Source organism: Mycotypha africana (genome assembly GCF_025528875.1).
Source record: "Mycotypha africana strain NRRL 2978 chromosome Unknown BDF20scaffold_10, whole genome shotgun sequence".
In the NCBI taxonomy this organism is placed as follows: domain Eukaryota; kingdom Fungi; phylum Mucoromycota; class Mucoromycetes; order Mucorales; family Mycotyphaceae; genus Mycotypha; species Mycotypha africana.
In genome coordinates, this window is record NW_026515734.1 from 1,309,760 (window position 1) to 1,328,070 (window position 18,311).

Genomic DNA, 18,311 nt, shown 5'->3' on the forward strand with positions numbered 1-18,311 from the left:
ATGATGATCAATGATTTCGTCTTCTTTTGGTTTCTTCTTACGACTAAATAAAAAGTCTACAGTGAAGCCATCAGATCGAATCAGAATTCGGAAGAGCACACTTGTGTTTGTCTTAAGCGCAACAACACTACGTTAAAAGTGAAAGAATAATCTTCAGAACAGAATCATTTTAGCAGAGTGTTATCTACTTTACCTTCTGAAGCCTAACTTTTTGAAGTTGAAGACTTTACAGAATTGTTCGAGTTGGGCTGTATGACCCTTGGCAACTTTTCCATTCGATGGAACAAAAAATAGAATGACCCTTTAAGTCACAACTGATGCACTTGATATCTCCAGTTGTTTGCTTCTTCTTTCTCCTTGCTTGCTTCTTTTCTTCCTTGACTGTAGTTGATTGCTTACGTCTCTTGCCGCTACTTCCAACTAAATTTCCGTTAAGCAAACATAAACTTGCCTTGCAGTGAGAGCATGATACTTACCATCACGCGCAGAAACTGCTTTGTAAAACTTGCATTCATGGTATGCCTTGTTGAAATGTCCGCGTGTTTTGCAATCCTTGCACTCGATGTTTACTAGTCATACAAAATATAATCTGAGGATTACCACTATAACTTATTTGCGGCAGCGCGCTCATGTGTTACTTACGGAAGGACTCATCCTTGACTTTATTCTTATGTGCTTCTGCCACCAATTTTATTTTTTGCAAGATTTTGGCTTTGTACATGGTGAGTAATAGCTATCAGAATGAGGAAAGAAAGTATAGAAGAAGAAGATGCTGAGGAGAAGTCAAAGAAAATACATCTGAATGCTTCGAATTTGACAGCATCTATTTTTTTTTATTACGATTCACAACAACAACCGTTATCTACGTATGTGGCGGAAGAACGCATAGATCAATTTATCTGATCCATAAAGAACGTCCCGTAAACCACAACCCTGTGTCTATTACTAATAAAACCTGTGTCGCGCTAAAAAAAATTCAGTACATCTCGTAGTGCTTTAGACGTAGTGCCGCTATCAATTGAAAACTATCTAATAACCTTCAAACTAATGTCTCCAATTAAAGTGTAAAGATCTTACAGTTATCTCAATTCGTGTCTTGTTTTACTTAGAATCGTCTCCTAATAAAACTCAGATTGTCTACTAAAAAAGGTAAGATCAAACACAGGTTCCTGAGTTCTTCCTTAAAAAAAGAAAACCTTAGAAACTGATTACTTGCTGAGAGAACACAGTCACACGCATATAAAGCCACAAACGTCATTTGGCAAAATCATTGTAACTTTTTATTCTTTTTTTCCAGAACATAATACGGAAATAATGATTGACACAGCAGTAGAGAAAAAGAAGCGAAAGCGCTCCCATGCTGATAAGAGAGCTAAGAAGCAGAAGCATGAAGCAGAAGCAGTGGAAAAATCACAACTTGATGAATCGAAAGAGAACAATCAAGAGGCGGTAATCGATGAAGGTAGATTTTGAGTAGATCCGTTTGGAAGGAAACATATTTCCTAACAATAAATCATCCTACAGAAACTTTTTTAAATGTTAAATTCGAAGCGCTTGATTGTCATGAAAATACTAAGAAGGCGATAAAAGACATGGGGTTCGTCGAAATGACTCAAGTTCAAGCAAAAACAATCCCCCCTCTTTTAGAGGGCAAAGATGTTCTAGGAGCTGCAAAAACAGGTTCCGGAAAAACTCTTGCATTCTTAATTCCAACAATCGAACATTTGATTCGCAACAACTTCAAGGCTAGACACGGTACAGGAGCTATTATTGTTTCTCCTACTCGCGAGTTGGCCATTCAGATTTATGGCGTTGCTGAGGAGCTCTGCAAATATCACTCCAACCTCACTCATGGGATTGTTATTGGCGGTGCTAACCGTAAGGCAGAGTCGGACAAGTTGACGAAGGGTGTCAATTTATTAGTTGCTACACCAGGTAGATTATTGGATCATTTGCAGGTAAATATAAAGTGGTTGTGTTAGGTAAACTTTGACTTCACTAACGTTCTCAACTTAGAATACACAAGGATTTATTTTCCAGAAATTGCAAACATTTGTCATCGATGAAGCAGATCGTATTTTAGATATTGGTTTCGAGGAGGAAATGAAGCAAATTGTCAAGATCTTACCCAAGCAACGTCAAACTATGCTTTTTTCAGCAACACAAACCACCAAAGTATCTGATCTTGCACGAGTTTCACTTAAATCGCCTTTATATATCAATGTGGATGAAAAGAATGAGACTTCAACAGCTGAAGGATTGGAACAAGGTTTTGTTTTGGTAGAGGCTGATAAGCGATTTCTTCTTTTGTTCACTTTTCTCCGCAAAAACCAAAAGAAAAAAGTGATTGTTTTCTTTTCAAATTGCAACACAGTTAAATATTACGCCGAACTGCTGAACTACATTGATCTACCAGTTATGGAATTGCACGGCCGTCAAAAGCAACAAAAGCGAAATTCAACATTTTTTGAATTTTCGCAAGCAGAGAAGGGTATTTTACTATGTACAGATGTAGCAGCAAGAGGCCTAGATATCCCAGATGTTGATTGGGTTGTACAGTTTGATCCACCAGATGACCCAAGAGACTACATACATCGTGTTGGCAGAACTGCGCGTGCGGGAAGTAAGGGGAAATCATTACTATTTTTACTACCTAGCGAAGCTGGCTTCTTGAAGTATTTGAAAGAAGCAAAGGTTCCTTTGAACGAATACCAATTCCCTGAAAATAAAATTGCCAATGTACAAAGCCAGGTAATCAAGCGTTAGTTATTTTGAAGTTAAATAGAAAAATGTCGATTTGCATGTACTGACACTGTTCTCTTTTTAGTTGGAGAAAATTATCGAGAAGAACTTTTATCTTAATCAATCTGCACGAGATGCTTTTAGATCATATTTGCAAGCATATGCAACTTTTCAACTCAAGAATATCTTCAACGTCGATAAGCTTGATCTCAAAAAAGTGGCCAAGTCGTTTGGTTTCAGTGTCCCTCCTAAGGTTAACTTAGCTATCACAAGCTCAAAATAAAACATTTTAAATAAAGTTATCATCATTGTGCATATCAATTAGCTGCATTTTTGTTGCTCGGATATGATGATTAAATGAACACTTACATATGCATTCAACTCATGTCTTGACCAAAGGCATTTGGGTAAACTTGGCGAATGTTCTAACCAATGCCCCTTAGCAGATAATACACATAGTAGGGAATACTTGAGCATTTGATGCTCAATCCTTAAGCTAAATTCAGCTGCTTTAGCAGAAATTCAACCACAACATTAAGCGATAATATGTTATCTCTTTTTTCTATTAAATTCTCTTTCATTATTACAGATTCCAACGCTCATATTTATCCTCCAAGGCATTCTGTACGCCTTTTGCATTCGCATTTGATAGGACTGTTTCATTTGTGACACTTACGTACTGAGGAAATCGTTGTCACAGACAAAACCTGATTCCTTAAGAGTTGATTCCTAACATAGATCAAGGGCAAACTCGTTCAACCAATCACCGGGAAGAATAATGGCAGGTGCTCACGAGAAAACGGGTTTGAAGTTGAAGTATAAATATCTTCATCCTACTGCTTAATTCCGAGCTTGTAACGTGAAATGCTTGTGAAAAATATTGATTACTCTCTTTATCTTGTCACTGACCGTTCACTTGTTCCTGAAGGAAAAACTTTTCTAGGACAAATTGAACGCTCCTTGGAAGGTGGAGCTACGTTGGTTCAGTTACGTGAAAAAGATACTGAAACTGGCCCTTTTATTGATTTCGCAATCAAGGTTAAGGAATTGACACGCAAACATGGCGTTCCTCTAATTATCAATGACCGTCTCGATGTTGCTTTAGCTGTTGATGCAGATGGTGTGCATATTGGTCAAGACGACATGCCTTTGATCCAAGCTCGTAAGATGTTAGGTCCTAATAAGATCATCGGCGTTTCCTGTAACAATGCCGAGGAAGCCGCTATTGCCGTTCGTGATGGCGCCGACTACCTTGGGATTGGAGCAGTGTGGTTCACTGCAACTAAGAGTAACATTAAGAAGCCTATGGAAATTGAAGGTGTAAAAGGTAGATATTTACGGTTATTTGATATTCTACTCTTTATATTCATGCCTCGTTATAATCTTATTCATATAGAGCTTCTCAAAACCTTGGAAAAAACGCCTATTCCTACTGTTGCTATCGGTGGTATTAATTCTGAGAATGTATGTCGCTTAATTGAAGGTTCATACACAGGCAACTTGCATATTAATGGCGTTGCTGTTGTGTCCGCCATTATGGCTGCTGATGATGCTAAAGCCGCAACAGAAGAACTTGGTCAATTGATTCACAATAGCTTTAAGAAAATTGGTGTAAATAATGATAAGCCCAATGACAATGTTTTGGATTTTGCTGTTCAAGCTGCGAAAAATGTGAAAGCTACAACACCTATGGTTCATCATATCACCAGTATGTATACATTCTTGACCGTATGGACTCGTTCAAAATATTCATGATAGTTTTTGCCTTTCCCCTTATGGAATAGATTACGTCGTTATCAATGATAATGCCAATGCCACATTATCAGTTGGCGCTTCGCCTATTATGTCGACAAACCCTGAAGAATTGGAAGAGCTTGCGGCAGTAAATGGAGCTATGCTTTTGAATATGGGTACTTTGAATAACCTGGATACAATGTTTAGAGCTGCTAAAGCGAATGCTAAGAATAAAAATCCTGTAATTTTGGATCCTGTTGGCTGTGGTGCCACTACTTTCAGAAAGGAAATGGTGCGACGTTTCTTAACAGAATGTGATATAACAGTGCTTAAAGGCAACGGGGCCGAAATTCTCTCTATTGCTGGTCTCGGTGGCAAAGCGCGCGGTGTTGATTCAGTTGGTCAGGCAGAAGAAAACATCATGATTGAAGCTGTTAAAAAGGTTGCGAATGATTACGGTAAGTTCTTCGCAGCATACTTCCTGAGCTTTTTTTATCACTCCTCGATGCTCATCAAGGCTTATGGATTTCATTTTTGCCTCAGGCTGCATTGTTGGCTTGACTGGTCCAATAGATTATGTTTCTGATGGCAAGCACGTTATCGCAATTGAAAATGGTGATAAATACTTGCCATTGATTACTGGAAGTGGTTGCATGGTATCATCCGTTGTTAGCTGCTTTACCGCCGCTAACCGTGATAACTATTTACTGGCAACTGTTGCTGCTATTCTTACTGTCACAGTTGCTTCCGAGGTTGCCGCTAAGCGTGAATATGTTAATGGCCCAGGTACCTTCCGTTCTGCTCTCATTGATGAGTTATATAACCTCACAAATTCGCCTGAAAAGCTTAAAGAACATGCTCGTATTCGCGTACTTTGTTAAGATTATACCAACTTTATAGAATCATAATCATTCACGCAGCATAATACATCGTTTACATTTTTTGTATATTATCGAATAAATTTCATTTCTATCTACTCCGTAGTCTACAGCTTTCCTAATCTGGTAGCACCATCTAATCTTATCACTTCACCATTTAGCATGCTGTTTTCGATGATATGACAAGCGAGTAAAGCAAATTCTTTTGGTTGGCCCATTCTCGCTGGAAAGATAGCATCTTTAAGAATTTTACTCTTGGCATGCTCATTCATACCAGCAGTCATATTGGTTTCTAGTTATACGAATTTCATCGTAAGTTTCCATGCAGTTCACTAACAAAACTCCAACGTGGAAGTAACTAACTGTGAAAAGACGTTACCGAAAAGTCCTGGAGCAATAGTCATGACGCGGATCCTAGCAGATGCTAAATCTCTTGCCATGGGCAAACACATGGATGCTACACCACCTTTGGACGCTGCGTAAGCAACTTGTCCAGTTTGCCCATCTTGATAAGCGACTGAAGCTGTATTGATAATAATACCTTTTTCTTCTTCTTTTGTAGAAGCATCTTCTTGATTAGCCATAAGCTGAGCTGTTTGCTTACAAACGTTGAAGGTACCAATTAAATTGACACGAACAGTAAAGTCAAATAAATCCATTGTCATTGTGCGAGATGAGTCTCCTTTACGAGCAATCTTGGCTGCTGTAGCAACTCCACCACAATTAATACAACCAGCAACTCTTCCAAATTTGTCAACTGTCTTTTGTAATGCTTTTCTAACTGCTTCCTCTGATGTAACATCAACCTGTCCGGGAGTGAAGGCATTTGTCCCCAATGCTTTGGCTAGCTCTTCACTGTTAAAAAAAATAAAGATGATATGTGTCAAAGATTGTTACCTGCTACTTTTCCTATCTCAGAATTTTTTGCAGGTAGTTTACGCTTTCTGTTCGTTCAAATCAAAAATCTAGCAAAAGGAGAAAAACAAATGCATTAGTTGAAACATTACGAGCTTTTGAGTCAGCCATTTGTTTGATGCAAACTTACAGCAACATTAGCTCTACGAGCAATTAGTTCTCTTACGGTAGCTTCGCCAAGGCCACTTGCACTGTTCGAACTTGTTATTAGTAACTATGTAGGGACTAGGGTTGCATAAGAGTAAAATGGTTTGTACACTACCCTCCAGTGACAATGAAAGTGTTTCCTTTGATATGCATATTTGCTTATAAAGTATGTGCGAAAGAAAAAAGAAAACTGAAAACATAAACAGATCGTCATCATTTATCCCAATAGGCATTAGTAATGTTTTTTATTGATTTGTCCTCGTAGCACATCACTTTGAGTTTACAAATTTAGATTTAATTAAGTCAGGTTTGGGTTTTGGGTTTTGGGGGGTGATGTTTGGCAAAACCGGCCCAAATGCTGTGACAAATATACCAGTTAACTTTTAACGTTAACTGTAAGTGTTCTGTTATTGGTACCTTACAATTGTACTGTTTATTTCTTATAACTCTACAGGGGCTAAAAGGCAGAACGCAATATATGACACGTGTATTATCGTCCCTAATCGAAGTTCTAGACATATCCGCCTCAACTTTCACTGAAAGCAGTCTTAACCATGTACTTAACGTGTCCTTTTCTGTTTTCTGTTTTCTGTTTTATGTTTTATGTTTCTAACAGAAGAGTAATAAAGATGAAGCAACTATATAACATACGTTTAGGAGTCCCCAATCCGTAACAACTTCCATTATGGATCTTCATTCATACAAAAGTTTCTATATCTCCATAGATATCGTTGTTAATTATGGCATAGAATTTGCACTAAGATAAGATACATATACAAATAGGACGATTAATGTTAAAGTGAACCAATTGAAAGGGATTTTATTTGAACACAGAAGCATCAAGTTTTTTACTATACAACTTTTTATTGCTACTTTAATTACTAGGCCATTCATCATGATGTCGCTTCTTATAGCAGACAACAATTAGATGCTTCTTACGATATATAGTATTGCAAGTTGCACTTTGACAGAGTAACGGAGATAGTCTTATCCGTTTCCATAAAAACGCTGTATTTTTTTTTTTACCTTGTTGAACTTCCGTTTCACTGATGTCAAAACTACCAATATATCCATATCAGAGATGTGCAGTTAAAACAAACCTAATACATGCTATGTGTCATGTAAATCATATACCATTTAAATCTAACTGCATTATTTTGAAAAAACAAAACTTTGAAACTATTCATTCACTGACTTTCAAGATACACGCCCAAGCATACACTTTCATTATAAACCATTGAATATACTGCGAGTCTTTGTATGAGAACTAATTTCTTGAAAAGTCCCTTCGATAATTGTTTTATTTTATTTTATTTTTTGGAAGCTATCCACTCGCCCCAGCGCTGCTTCTTACTGCATATCAAATTGGCGCATTACATTAAAGCTAGTATTGGACAGTGTTTGTTATTGTTCCTCAAACAAAGATCTATGCTTAGCTTACACTCACATACATATCTCGTTCAAGTGGAATATATTTATTTTTCATTACAGTTGACCCTCTTTTCCTCTTCTTACTTGTACTATTATCGGTAAACGTCACTAAAACACTGAGTTTTCCTCTTTTTTTTTAAATGAACGTAGCAGTTAGAAGTACTACTCAAAGTGATAACAAAGTAGCTAATAATAATATCCACATGTCGAGTATCACCATGGTTAATGACGAATGCATATCAGAGAAGATGAGTGAGACTTCAAGCAAAGCAAATATAAGGAACAGCAGTACTGTCACCAACCCTACTTACAGCACTTTATCAAAAAGGATGAAAACAATGATTGTCACCATTGTCTTCATTACATGCTTTACGAATCCATTATCTGCAAATATGTACTTCCCAGCGCTTAACGTAATAGGACAAGTAAGTGATAGTACGTTTTATCTTAATTATGGATTGCAATTACTGTGATTTGTTAACACTATCCCACAAGGAGTTACAATTATTAGAACAGCAAGTTCATTGGAGTATCACAGTTTATATGATGGCTCAAGGCGTATCGCCATGCTTATGGGGATCCATAGCTGATACTTATGGTCGCAGGCCTGTTTTAATTATTACAATTTTAATATATTTCTCCGCTTGCGTTGGTTTAGCCTGCACTCAGAACTATATAACGCTGCTTTTCTTAAGAATACTTCAAGCATTCGGCGCCAGTTCGTCTTTGGCTTTGGGAACTGGTGCTATAGGGGACATATCAACACCTGATGAACGTGGTGGCTACATGGGTATACTTTCAATGGGCTCTATGATGGGCACACTTGTAGGCCCTGTTTTAGGTAGATCACTTGGAAAAAGTGAAAAAGGATCTGCATCAAACAAAAAGCTAACGACGATCATTTATTTGCTGCTGCACAGGTGGAATCATAACCTATCAACTGGGCTGGAGGTAAAATCTGACGAAGATTATTCAGCATGTTAAAGCATATAGAAGCGATTTTAATCCGTATTTGTTAGATGGATAATGTGGGTCTTGGCTATTTTCGCTGGCATAGTTTTTATAATGCAAATTTGCTTATTCCCGGAGACTCTACGGTCTTTGGTTGGGGATGGATCGGGTTATGCCAATCCGACTCCGTTACAGTATTGGAGACGTAGACTGGAGAGGAGGCAGCGAGTAAAAGATAACAATGAAAGAAGGGCAGTTAAAGATTCAGGAAACAACAGTGTAGTGTCCACATATAAATCTGAAAGACAGCAATTTAGCCAATCTCATCAAAGTTTCATCTCGAGTAAAACTGCATGCTCTCAACCGTACATTATAAATACTGCTGGTAAATGTACCAAACATCTCAATACCCGTTCAACAGAACAGAGCCTCAATGAGGAAAAAGATGAAACAAATATTTCAACGCAACACTCAGAAACGAACAAACTACATTTGTTGAAGCCACTTCTTCAACCTTTTCTCAATCTAAAAGAAAAAGACATTATCATTCTATTGGTATATAACTCTCTACAGTATGCAAGTCTTTATTGTGTCATGACAAGCTCGACAAAATTATACTCTGAAATTTATGGATTACAAGAAATTCAAATCGGTTTATGTTATCTTTCCAACGGCTTTGGAGCCTTACTCGGCTCGTATACTTGCGGAAAATTACTGAATTGGAGATTTCGCAAGATAGCAAGGTCCTTAAAAATTGACGAAAAATATACAAAAAGAGGATCCTTAGATCCAGATTTTCCAATTGAAAGAGCTAGACTGGGTGTCACATGGATATGGGGACTACTTTTCAACATTTTCATGATCTGTTACGGCTGGTGTCTTTTCTATAAACTTCATATAGCAATCCCGATTAGCATCAATTTTATACGTAAGTCTTTCTATCAATCCATTATTTCTTTGGAGAGCTAACTGAGTGTGAGTACGGCTATACTAGTGTCATACTGCGCTACATCGACATTCAATGCTGTTAGTACTCTTTTGGTTGACTTATTTCCTATAAATTCAGCGGCTTGTATTGCATCTAATAATCTTGTTAGGTATTGAGTGAATAACTTCACTGTTTACTGAGGTTGCTTGTTAACACGTTGAAATTCTATAATTCTTCTAGATGTCTACTCGCAGCTCTAGCTACATTAACGGTACAGCCTGGGCTAAAAATATTGAGTCCTGGATGGTATTTTACTACGGTCTCGTCAGTTCTATTTGTCTCACGGATAACCATGTTTTTCGAGCTTAAATTTGGACCTAAATGGCGCGCAAAACGCCTTGAAAAACAATCTGAAGATAGCTCTCCATAAATGCTCTCATAGTTTCATACTAGGTTTTCCTGCTTTTACTTTTCTGTATTTATAACTTCAGCAAATTAAAAAAAAAAAGCTTATGTAACTGCACAATTTTGTTCTTAATAATATTTCCTTTGCTTTAGAACATAGTAGTAATCGTCAACTGCAGAAATGTAATACAGCCTTCTACTATTACAGAGGTTCCATTTGACTTTATGACACATGTTTTTTCCGAATAATAGATAAACCATCAAATAAAGGAAGTATTACCACGTCGACCCTTGGGTCTTCTTTAACATGCTTATTGAATTTATGCACCTTCGACGCTACTTTTCTCACATTTTTACTGATCTTTTGCCGGTTTGCAGCTTCTTCATATCCGGCTTCCTTATGTACCTGACCCCAATGTAACACTGATAGCTTGTCTTAAATCACCAAAATCATCTTGAATATATAAGAATTAGATACTTACCGTTATCAACAATCATGATGCCGTTATCACTCAAGAGATCATATCGCATAATTAGATCGAAGTAGTTCGTATACGCGTTTTTGTTCGCATCTATTGCGTATGCGTCATCTCAACTTTTTAAATGATTCGCATGCTATAGCCTAATTATCAAGGAGGGAACTTACCTAGAAAAATAAAATCAAACATTTCATGTTTTCCTCGTTGCATTTCATGCAATTTTTCTATGCTGTAGTTGTAAAATTAGAGAAAGACAAATCACTACGTCAGTACATAGTATGCATTGCAAATAGATTACCTGTCTTCTGCAGAACCTGCAATAAAACTAATTACGCTACTCAGTTTCGCCTTCTGTACATAACAACTGGCTAATCTTATATGCTCTATGTTACTTTCTAATGATATCAATTTGGCGTTGGGCGAAGATAGTGATAATGCGGATCCCATCGCAATAGCTGAATATCCGGTGAAACCACCAATTTCAAGTACTCGACAAGGTTTGAATATGCATACCAATTGATGCAATAATTTGGCTTGCAGAGGACTGATCATCATGAAAGATTTTTCGAACGCTTGCTCAGTCTCTTTCGCAAGTTCATTCAAGATCTTATTGTATGGTTGTTGAATTACTGAACTTAGATCGTTACAGTATGCTTCTTCCCCTAACCTTAATCTGTTGTTGACATTGCTGCTCAATTGTATTTTTGTACCAAGTGTTGAATGGCTTCGTAGTAAATGAAGAGTCATAGCGTTTAAGGATACACCGCGGAATAGACTGTGCGCGATCTTTAGCATTTGAAATCTCTTTTACACTGTGCAATGATAGCAAAAATGGAAAAAGCTGCTGCTAACTTCAGCAGCTATTGAATTTTTATTCAACGATTTACCGGTTGCTAGCAAAAGGTAACATTTACAATATTTATGTGAAGGTGAGCTAACTTGCCTATATTTCAATTAGTTTCTCCAGGGTGAAGTGTACAATAGTGCACATACTTTAACGTAAATACTGAAGTTACAAAAGAAGTATGGAACGCCGACCTTCTATTATACAAACACTTATCAAGTATAAGCCATATTTGGTCGTCTATATCGCCTGCCTATTTTAAAAGTGTGTCTGTGTTATATGAAGCGTGAGTATTTGAAATCAGAAAGGCATAGTCAAGAGCGATATATTAATAGAACGTGATTAACGTCGCAGAAGTATAATTATATTACACAATCACAACTAAGCGATGAAGTAGAACCAATTTATGTTCTTCTTGGAAATCATATAGAAGACACGAACAGATACAATTCTAAATTTGTTGTTGAATAGGCAATTAACCAAATATTTTTTGAGTTCTCAATATTTCGAATTGATTAAGTATCTGATTCCCCGATAATCTATAGTAACTGGACGAAAGTATGTCAAAAAATAGATAAAAGATACAGCTGCACCGTGTAACCTACCACAAGTTATTTACAAGACAATAAAAGTTTATTTACGCTGTTTTCTACATTTGATATCCCTCTTCTTTGCCAACACATTATAAAGTAGAAAATCGCTTGACGATAGACAAACAGTTTGATTAGTAACCGGCCATTGTACTTACACTCCTTACTTACGTGCCCGCAACAAATAATCTCGGATCATTGAAGACTGAAGTTTTTTTTTTGTTGTCAGATTATCAGTTATTGAAGTAAGTATCCAGCAAGCAATTGCAGACACTCCTTATTATTCAATCATAACTGTTATGATCCTACTTTCATCTGTTTTCTCAGTTCTGTCTAATAACCCCTTCTAATTATAAATCAAAGCCCCCTATCTATAATCTGATTCAATAGCATACACTTCAGTCATTCGAGCATTTTCCAATACGCACTCCTTTCATAATAGAATAGCTTTCTTCTTTTCCATTATCAAATTTAAGTCTCTAATATTGTACATTATCTCAGTAACTTATAAGACAACCTTTTCCAGTATTACTAATGACTGCCATTCATCCAACGGCAAGCCCTATATCCTCACCCTACGCCACAAATCAAAAACAAACAACGGCTGTCCAAGTTGGTAAGCGTACTTTTAAAAGGTGCAACTCTATTGGTATCAGTCTCTAAAGATTATTATAATTCTATCCTTGATTGTGTAGCTCTTAGAGTAAGACCATTAACTCAACAAGATAGATCTTTACCCAAATTCTCCAATTCATCAGACGCAGATGTTATAAAGACATATGAAAATACAGTGGTAATTGTACCACATCAAAAATCATTTCAATTTGATTATGTGTTCAACGCGAACAGCACGCAAGCACAGGTTTTCGACACCGTAGTGGCCGGTCTTATTGACAAATTCATAGATGGTAACTGATAAGGCAATACTCCCCTAGTTTAGCATGCATAGAGCTCTAATTATGCTTGTTAGGCTATAATGTCACTATTTTAGCCTATGTAGGTGATAATTTCCATTTGGTATCGAATAAAACAGTTAGGTCTAACCAAATTTTAGGGGCAAACATCGTCAGGAAAAACATACACAATGGGAACTGCTTTAGAAAACCAAACAAAAACAGACTCTGATCATGAAGGTAAAAGGAACTCGCCAGAGGCAACCTATATAAACGATACATATGGTATTAATGAAAAAGTTATTTAACATGTAGGAATAATTCCGCGTGCGATCTCTATGCTGTTTCAGCAGCTATTGAACAAAAAGAATGCAGCTGAAAGAGTTAACAGGCCTACTGCACAAAAAGCATCTATTGTTGTGAAACGAAATCCTTCAGCGCTTGCTACTTTCCCTCCTAACTCAGGATTACGAATCCCCAAAAAATCTACATCCACTGCAAGTTTGAAAAAGAATTCTTCGAACAGCCAATTGTCTGATAGAAGATTCAGTGCCACTTCTTCGCAACAAGAACAATACAACAAAAATAAATTCTCAATATGTGTTTCATTTGTAGAAATATATAATGAAGAATTGATTGACTTATTAGATTCATCTCCTCCACATGAGAGGCCGCCACTGGCCATCAGAGAAGATGCGAAGGGTCAGATTATTTGGACAGGTTTTAAGGAGGTTTATGTTGAAAGTTCAAAAGATGTTCTCAAGTAAAGACATACATGCATAATAATTTGCAATTTTTATTTCTGCAAGGAAATTCATATTTCTAATCTCTCTATTATACTTTATGTTGCTTCAGATATCTGCAAATGGGGACTGAGAATCGAGCGACAGGATCTACTGATATGAACCTTAAATCTTCCCGCTCGCATGCTATTTTTTCTGTTACTTTAAAACAAGAAAAGTGGGTTTCGGCATCGAATAGAAAAGGATCGGTTACGAAAATAAAATCGCTATCCAGTCTGAATTCTCGGCAGAACACCATTAACGTGAAAGATCTAACAGATAAGCATCCGTTAAACTGTGAAGGAATTGGATCAGAGGACGGAGAATGGATAACCACTCAGTCAAAGTTTCATTTTGTTGATTTGGCTGGCTCAGAACGTTTAAAAAAAACAGCAGCTCAAGGTGATCGTCGTAAAGAAGGGATCAGCATCAATGCTGGTTTATTAGCACTAGGGAACGTTATATCTGCATTATCAGATCCAATGAAAAAGTCTTCTCACGTTCCTTACCGCGACTCTAAGTTAACGCGTTTGTTACAGGATTCGTTGGGTGGCAATTCTACTACAGTTATGATAGCATGCGTCAGCCCATCCGAAGTTAATTTAACAGAAACAACAAATACAATCAAATACGCTTACCGTGCCCGCAATATTCGTAATAAAGTCGAGAAGAATGAAGCAGAGGAATGGATGGTAACCGACAATGTAGATCATCTACGGCAAATAATTAACAAGCTAAAAGCCGAATTGAGAGTTCTCAAGAGCAATACCGCTTTGTCAAAGTCACCCAACTATAATGAAAATGTGCACCTGGGCATGATCACACCTTCTTCTTCTTCAATCACAGATACTGAGCGTAGACCATCGACATGTCCTTCCATATCTATTACAACAGCGCATACTGTGCCAGATCAATTTACATCTGCAGAAATGTGTGACTCTCCGAATCAACAGCAGCAAAATGGCAATGAAATTGCTATTATGGTTGCCGATTTACGCAGGCAAATTGAAGAATTACAGAACGAACTCATAGTAACTCGTGAGAGGAATCGGTTAGTTGAAAGAGAATTACGGCAGCAGCATAGAAAAAAGAAAAGAGACAGCCAAGACTTCCAGCATCTTGTAGAACCTGTCATTGAAGAATATGAAAAATCGATCTCTGTTCTGGAATCGCAATTAGCCAAGGCACGAGCTGCACTAACTCATTCAGACCAGGCATTAGAAGAACAGCAATCCAAGGTAGCAGAGTATGAAATAATGCATGCTAACGAAGTTCAAGTACTTGAGGATTTACGCGCACGCTTATCTACAGCTATCGAACGTGAGCGGTCGTCTGAGGCGTACTGTCTAGAATTAGAAGCTCAGCTGGAGAAATCTATAAACGAAGGTAATAAGGATCAAAAAGTTCTATCTGAATTACGGGAGAAGGTCATGAAATTTAAGGAAATGGATGAACACACTGAACAATATATCAATGATCTGGAAGCCCGTCTATCAGCTGCCGAAAAAGAAAAAATAGAATTGCTTCAAAAATGGGAAGGGGTAAACGGTCAACGTGAAAAAGAGGAGGAGGACTTGGAAGAAAAGAGCGAGGAGAAACTGAGGGAAAGCAAGGCGACTATATCTGATTTAACGTCAAAATGCGAGCTACGCGAAAAGCAACTTGCACAATGTCAATCCACTTGCGACAAGCTGAACGAGAAGTTGCGAGTAATGAAACAAGACCCATCAACAAGTTCAAATAAGCTTCATACTGAAGCAAGTACAGCGGAAATAACCGAACTCATGGCCCAAGTTAAGCAGAAAGAAGAGCAGCTACATATTTTCGAGATGCAGTTACGAGAGACCAGTACCTTAAAGGAAGAATTGAATTCGTTACATTTGGCTCATTCTGATGAGATTATGCGACTACAAAATAGTCTGTCAGATTTAAAGACCAAACACCAACAGGAAATTACCAAAAAGCAGAGCCAAAGTCAAAAGTTACAAAATTCGATCACAGCGTTGAAAGAAACTCATAAAAATGAATTGAGTATTATACAACAAAAACTCGATACTCTTCAGCAGCAAAAGCAGCAGCAAGACGAAGCTTTCAAGAAATTGACGTTATCTAGGCAACAAGATGTAGAAAAACTGAAGATTGAACTTAATGCACTACAACTCGTTGAAGAAAAACAAGATTACATTATCCAAGGTCTTGAGAACAAAGTAGCTGAAATGGATCATCTTATTGCTTCTTTGCATACCCAGTTAAACGAAAGGGATCAAACAATTCAATTCCTTGAAGCTGATAACGCTTCAAAGGCTAGTACGGCTGCTAATATGAAAGAAAAATTTGAGATAATCCTAAAAGATTTGTGTGGCATGAAGGATGAAAAAAATGTGATGAAAGATGTAATGTCTTTTGTGGAAGGAACACTCAAGCAACAAGAAGCAAAGTCTGAGAAAGCTTTGACAACACTCGTGGATATTCAACATCAATACAAGATACGTGAACACGAAATTGAGGAGAAAAGACAAACCTTGAATGTGCTGTCAGTTGAGAAAGAAGAATTGTCAATTTCTTTACAGCAAGCCACCCAACGTTTATCTCAAGATGACGAGCTAGTGAGAAGCATGGAAGCAGAATTGACGCAGACACGAAATTCTTTGACTCAACAAACTGACCTGGTTGCCAAAATGAAGGAAGAAAGGGCTCAAACGGAACTTGAACAGCAAAAACTACAAGCGTTACAGGCTCGTGTGCAAGAATTAAATAAAGAAATCGAACACCATAAAAAGGCTAATGAGGAAAAGCAGCAAGAATTGACACAAATTGAGCAAGTTCTTCGTGAAAAGTCGGCACAGAATGAACAGATGGTCAAAACTGTAGCAGAACTAGAGTCGATATTGAACGAAGAGCGATCCATAGCATCGTTGAATGACACGAACGCAATTATAGAGGAATTAAGGAAAAAAGTAACAGCCTTGCAGCAAACAAGAAAAAAAGAAGATGAATTATGGCGGGTACAAATGGAAAAAACTAAGGAAGAACTTTTCATGACTCGTAAAGAGAACAGAGATTACAAATCTACGGTGGAAACGCTTCGAAAGTTGTTGAGCGAAGCAGAACAGAAATTACTTGAGAAGGAAGTTGAAGAAACAGCTATTTCTATCAATAAAGAAACAATCAGCGATGGTGACATGACTTCGAAACTTGGCCAATTTAGTGATTTATCGAGAGAACAGCTGATAACAAAAATGCTTCAATTGCAAGATGATTACAAGCAACTCACCAAGACCAACGATAATTTAGTATCTCAATTAATACTACAAAAAGGTCAGTCCTCATTAGAGACAAAAAACTTCGAATTAGAGCTAATGAAGCTCACAGCAGCGAATGATCGGTTGGAGAAAGAGATGGATCAGTTGATTCCAAGAACAAATACACAAAACAGAGAAGCTATGCATTTCACATCACCACCAAATACTCCACGAATGAACTCTCCTTTACCAAGTTCAGCGAACAGTAATATGGCGCAATGCAAGTCATATCATGAAACTTCAAACTTAAGTATCTCAAAGTTATCAAAATCAGGATCGTATAGATCAGTCTCTTCAACCGTTACAAATGATGCGCAACACTTTTCTGACGAAGAAACATTGAAGCGCCTTTCATTTATCTCAAACAAATCTGATACAGTACCCATTCGCTCTATATCTCCTCTACGTAATAGCAGCCGCTCTATACTTTCGTCTAGTGTTTTACCACCTCCAACTGCACCACCATCGAACCCACTTCCTCCAATACCTACGACACCTTTACCTCCCACTCCCTGTGCTCCCTCATCGCCCTCCTTAAGTAATTTGTCTGAACCAAGTGCAGACTTCCCAAGCTTACCATCAACGCAAGGAAACATAATGGGAAGTGTGAGTACATCTTCGTTGCACCGTCGGGATTCTTCGACATCAGCCACTTTTAGCGATCTAATCAGCACACTTACTACTGCTGAATGCACAAACGAACAGTACCACAAGTTAATCCGCTCTTTGCAACGAAAGGTGCAAATTGCCGAGACCGATATTCGTGCTCATCAGGAAATAATAAGCAGGTTAGAAACACAGTTAAGTCGATCTGAAACTTCTGTACGCGAAGCGAAGAAGCAATTGGATGTTGTAAATAGAGAAAAACAAGCTTACAATTTGGAAGTTCAAAATCTGCGAACGCAAATTACACAAATTCAATCAGAGCAAAAGATTGCAGAAGAAGAATCGCTTTCAAAACGCAAGCATCTCGAAGCGAAAATAGAAGAACAAAAAGCCCTCAAGGAAAAGGCTGAGAAGGCTCGAAGAATCTTAGAAAACCGCATGGACGAGCTAATGAACAAAAAGAGCAAATTCATGTGCTTTTAGTTGGCTTGAAATAGATAACGTAGTCCTTCTTTCTTTTAGTGTTATATCTAATATACCTTATTTTCTATACAGATTGCTGTATCAATTTTCTTTAAGCACATTTTTCCTCAAATGTCGAACTTTTTCAATGTGGGGTAAAGCGGACTCTGACAGAATTTTTTCGGTTTCAATTTATAACTTTTTTTGTATGCAAAATCGGAT

At 37.5% G+C, this 18,311-nt stretch overlaps 7 protein-coding genes across 7 annotated transcripts; 4 read left to right on the top strand and 3 right to left on the bottom strand.

The window, feature by feature from the left end:
* Positions 1-193: 193 nt before the first annotated feature.
* Positions 194-740, bottom strand: BDF20DRAFT_891220 (uncharacterized protein). Its single transcript, XM_053082236.1, has 3 exons — positions 601-740; positions 477-569; positions 194-420 (listed from the first exon to the last, which is right to left on the bottom strand). Exons 1-3 carry the CDS (start codon positions 629-631, stop codon positions 227-229), a joined length of 318 nt encoding a protein of 105 aa, XP_052933104.1. The 5' UTR covers positions 632-740; the 3' UTR covers positions 194-226.
* Positions 741-1,272: 532 nt separating this feature from the next.
* BDF20DRAFT_891224 (ATP-dependent RNA helicase HAS1) lies at positions 1,273-3,105 on the top strand. The gene is made up of 4 exons (XM_053082237.1): positions 1,273-1,462; positions 1,525-1,958; positions 2,017-2,751; positions 2,828-3,105. Exons 1-4 carry the CDS (start codon positions 1,315-1,317, stop codon positions 3,023-3,025), a joined length of 1,515 nt encoding a protein of 504 aa, XP_052933105.1. The 5' UTR covers positions 1,273-1,314; the 3' UTR covers positions 3,026-3,105.
* A 471-nt stretch (positions 3,106-3,576) lies between these two features.
* Positions 3,577-5,415, top strand: BDF20DRAFT_891227 (Hydroxyethylthiazole kinase family-domain-containing protein). The gene is made up of 4 exons (XM_053082238.1): positions 3,577-4,069; positions 4,139-4,450; positions 4,527-4,934; positions 5,020-5,415. The coding sequence occupies exons 1-4, from the start codon at positions 3,607-3,609 to the stop codon at positions 5,355-5,357; spliced, it is 1,521 nt and encodes a 506-aa protein (XP_052933106.1). The 5' UTR covers positions 3,577-3,606; the 3' UTR covers positions 5,358-5,415.
* BDF20DRAFT_891231 (short-chain dehydrogenase/reductase SDR) lies at positions 5,416-6,589 on the bottom strand. Its single transcript, XM_053082239.1, has 5 exons — positions 6,532-6,589; positions 6,400-6,460; positions 6,294-6,319; positions 5,734-6,209; positions 5,416-5,646 (listed from the first exon to the last, which is right to left on the bottom strand). Exons 1-5 carry the CDS (start codon positions 6,567-6,569, stop codon positions 5,462-5,464), a joined length of 786 nt encoding a protein of 261 aa, XP_052933107.1. The 5' UTR covers positions 6,570-6,589; the 3' UTR covers positions 5,416-5,461.
* Positions 6,590-8,087: 1,498 nt separating this feature from the next.
* Positions 8,088-10,156, top strand: BDF20DRAFT_923416 (major facilitator superfamily domain-containing protein; the record flags this gene model as incomplete). The annotated part of the gene is made up of 7 exons (XM_053084681.1): positions 8,088-8,272; positions 8,343-8,688; positions 8,768-8,798; positions 8,867-9,003; positions 9,220-9,726; positions 9,793-9,895; positions 9,967-10,156. The coding sequence occupies exons 1-7, from the start codon at positions 8,096-8,098 to the stop codon at positions 10,154-10,156; spliced, it is 1,491 nt and encodes a 496-aa protein (XP_052933108.1). The 5' UTR covers positions 8,088-8,095.
* A 198-nt stretch (positions 10,157-10,354) lies between these two features.
* BDF20DRAFT_826018 (O-methyltransferase) lies at positions 10,355-11,165 on the bottom strand (the record flags this gene model as incomplete). Its single annotated transcript, XM_053078025.1, has 4 exons — positions 10,355-10,554; positions 10,614-10,703; positions 10,778-10,839; positions 10,909-11,165. 4 exons carry the CDS (start codon positions 11,163-11,165, stop codon positions 10,355-10,357), a joined length of 609 nt encoding a protein of 202 aa, XP_052933109.1.
* Positions 11,166-12,135: 970 nt separating this feature from the next.
* BDF20DRAFT_995971 (uncharacterized protein) lies at positions 12,136-18,110 on the top strand (the record flags this gene model as incomplete). Its single annotated transcript, XM_053085415.1, has 15 exons — positions 12,136-12,289; positions 12,408-12,660; positions 12,740-12,952; positions 13,015-13,040; positions 13,099-13,177; positions 13,253-13,700; positions 13,793-16,026; positions 16,048-16,181; positions 16,206-16,256; positions 16,290-16,325; positions 16,356-16,458; positions 16,480-16,541; positions 16,566-16,577; positions 16,602-16,724; positions 16,746-18,110. The coding sequence occupies exons 2-15, from the start codon at positions 12,579-12,581 to the stop codon at positions 18,108-18,110; spliced, it is 4,968 nt and encodes a 1,655-aa protein (XP_052933110.1). The 5' UTR covers positions 12,136-12,289; positions 12,408-12,578.
* Between the last annotated feature and the right edge of the window lie 201 nt (positions 18,111-18,311).

Bases quoted from the DNA above. Each gene is read 5' to 3' on its own strand.
- BDF20DRAFT_891220 (XM_053082236.1), bottom strand. From the start codon at position 631: ATGAGCGCGCTGCCGCAAATAAGTTATAGTG. The intron at 570-600 runs GTAATCCTCAGA...TTGTATGACTAG, and splicing joins GCCGCAAATAAGTTATAGTG to TAAACATCGAGTGCAAGGAT. The intron at 421-476 runs GTAAGTATCATG...ACGGAAATTTAG, and splicing joins AGCAGTTTCTGCGCGTGATG to TTGGAAGTAGCGGCAAGAGA.
- BDF20DRAFT_891224 (XM_053082237.1), top strand. From the start codon at position 1,315: ATGATTGACACAGCAGTAGAGAAAAAGAAGCGAAAGCGCTCCCATGCT. The intron at 1,463-1,524 runs GTAGATTTTGAG...ATCATCCTACAG, and splicing joins AGAGGCGGTAATCGATGAAG to AAACTTTTTTAAATGTTAAA. The intron at 2,752-2,827 runs GTAATCAAGCGT...TTCTCTTTTTAG, and splicing joins TTGCCAATGTACAAAGCCAG to TTGGAGAAAATTATCGAGAA.
- BDF20DRAFT_891227 (XM_053082238.1), top strand. From the start codon at position 3,607: ATGCTTGTGAAAAATATTGATTACTCTCTTTATCTTGTCACTGACCGT. The intron at 4,070-4,138 runs GTAGATATTTAC...TTATTCATATAG, and splicing joins GGAAATTGAAGGTGTAAAAG to AGCTTCTCAAAACCTTGGAA. The intron at 4,935-5,019 runs GTAAGTTCTTCG...TTTTTGCCTCAG, and splicing joins AAAGGTTGCGAATGATTACG to GCTGCATTGTTGGCTTGACT.
- BDF20DRAFT_891231 (XM_053082239.1), bottom strand. From the start codon at position 6,569: ATGCATATCAAAGGAAACACTTTCATTGTCACTGGAGG. The intron at 6,461-6,531 runs GTAGTGTACAAA...AAGTTCGAACAG, and splicing joins ACTTTCATTGTCACTGGAGG to TGCAAGTGGCCTTGGCGAAG. The intron at 6,320-6,399 runs GTAAGTTTGCAT...TCCTTTTGCTAG, and splicing joins CTCGTAGAGCTAATGTTGCT to ATTTTTGATTTGAACGAACA.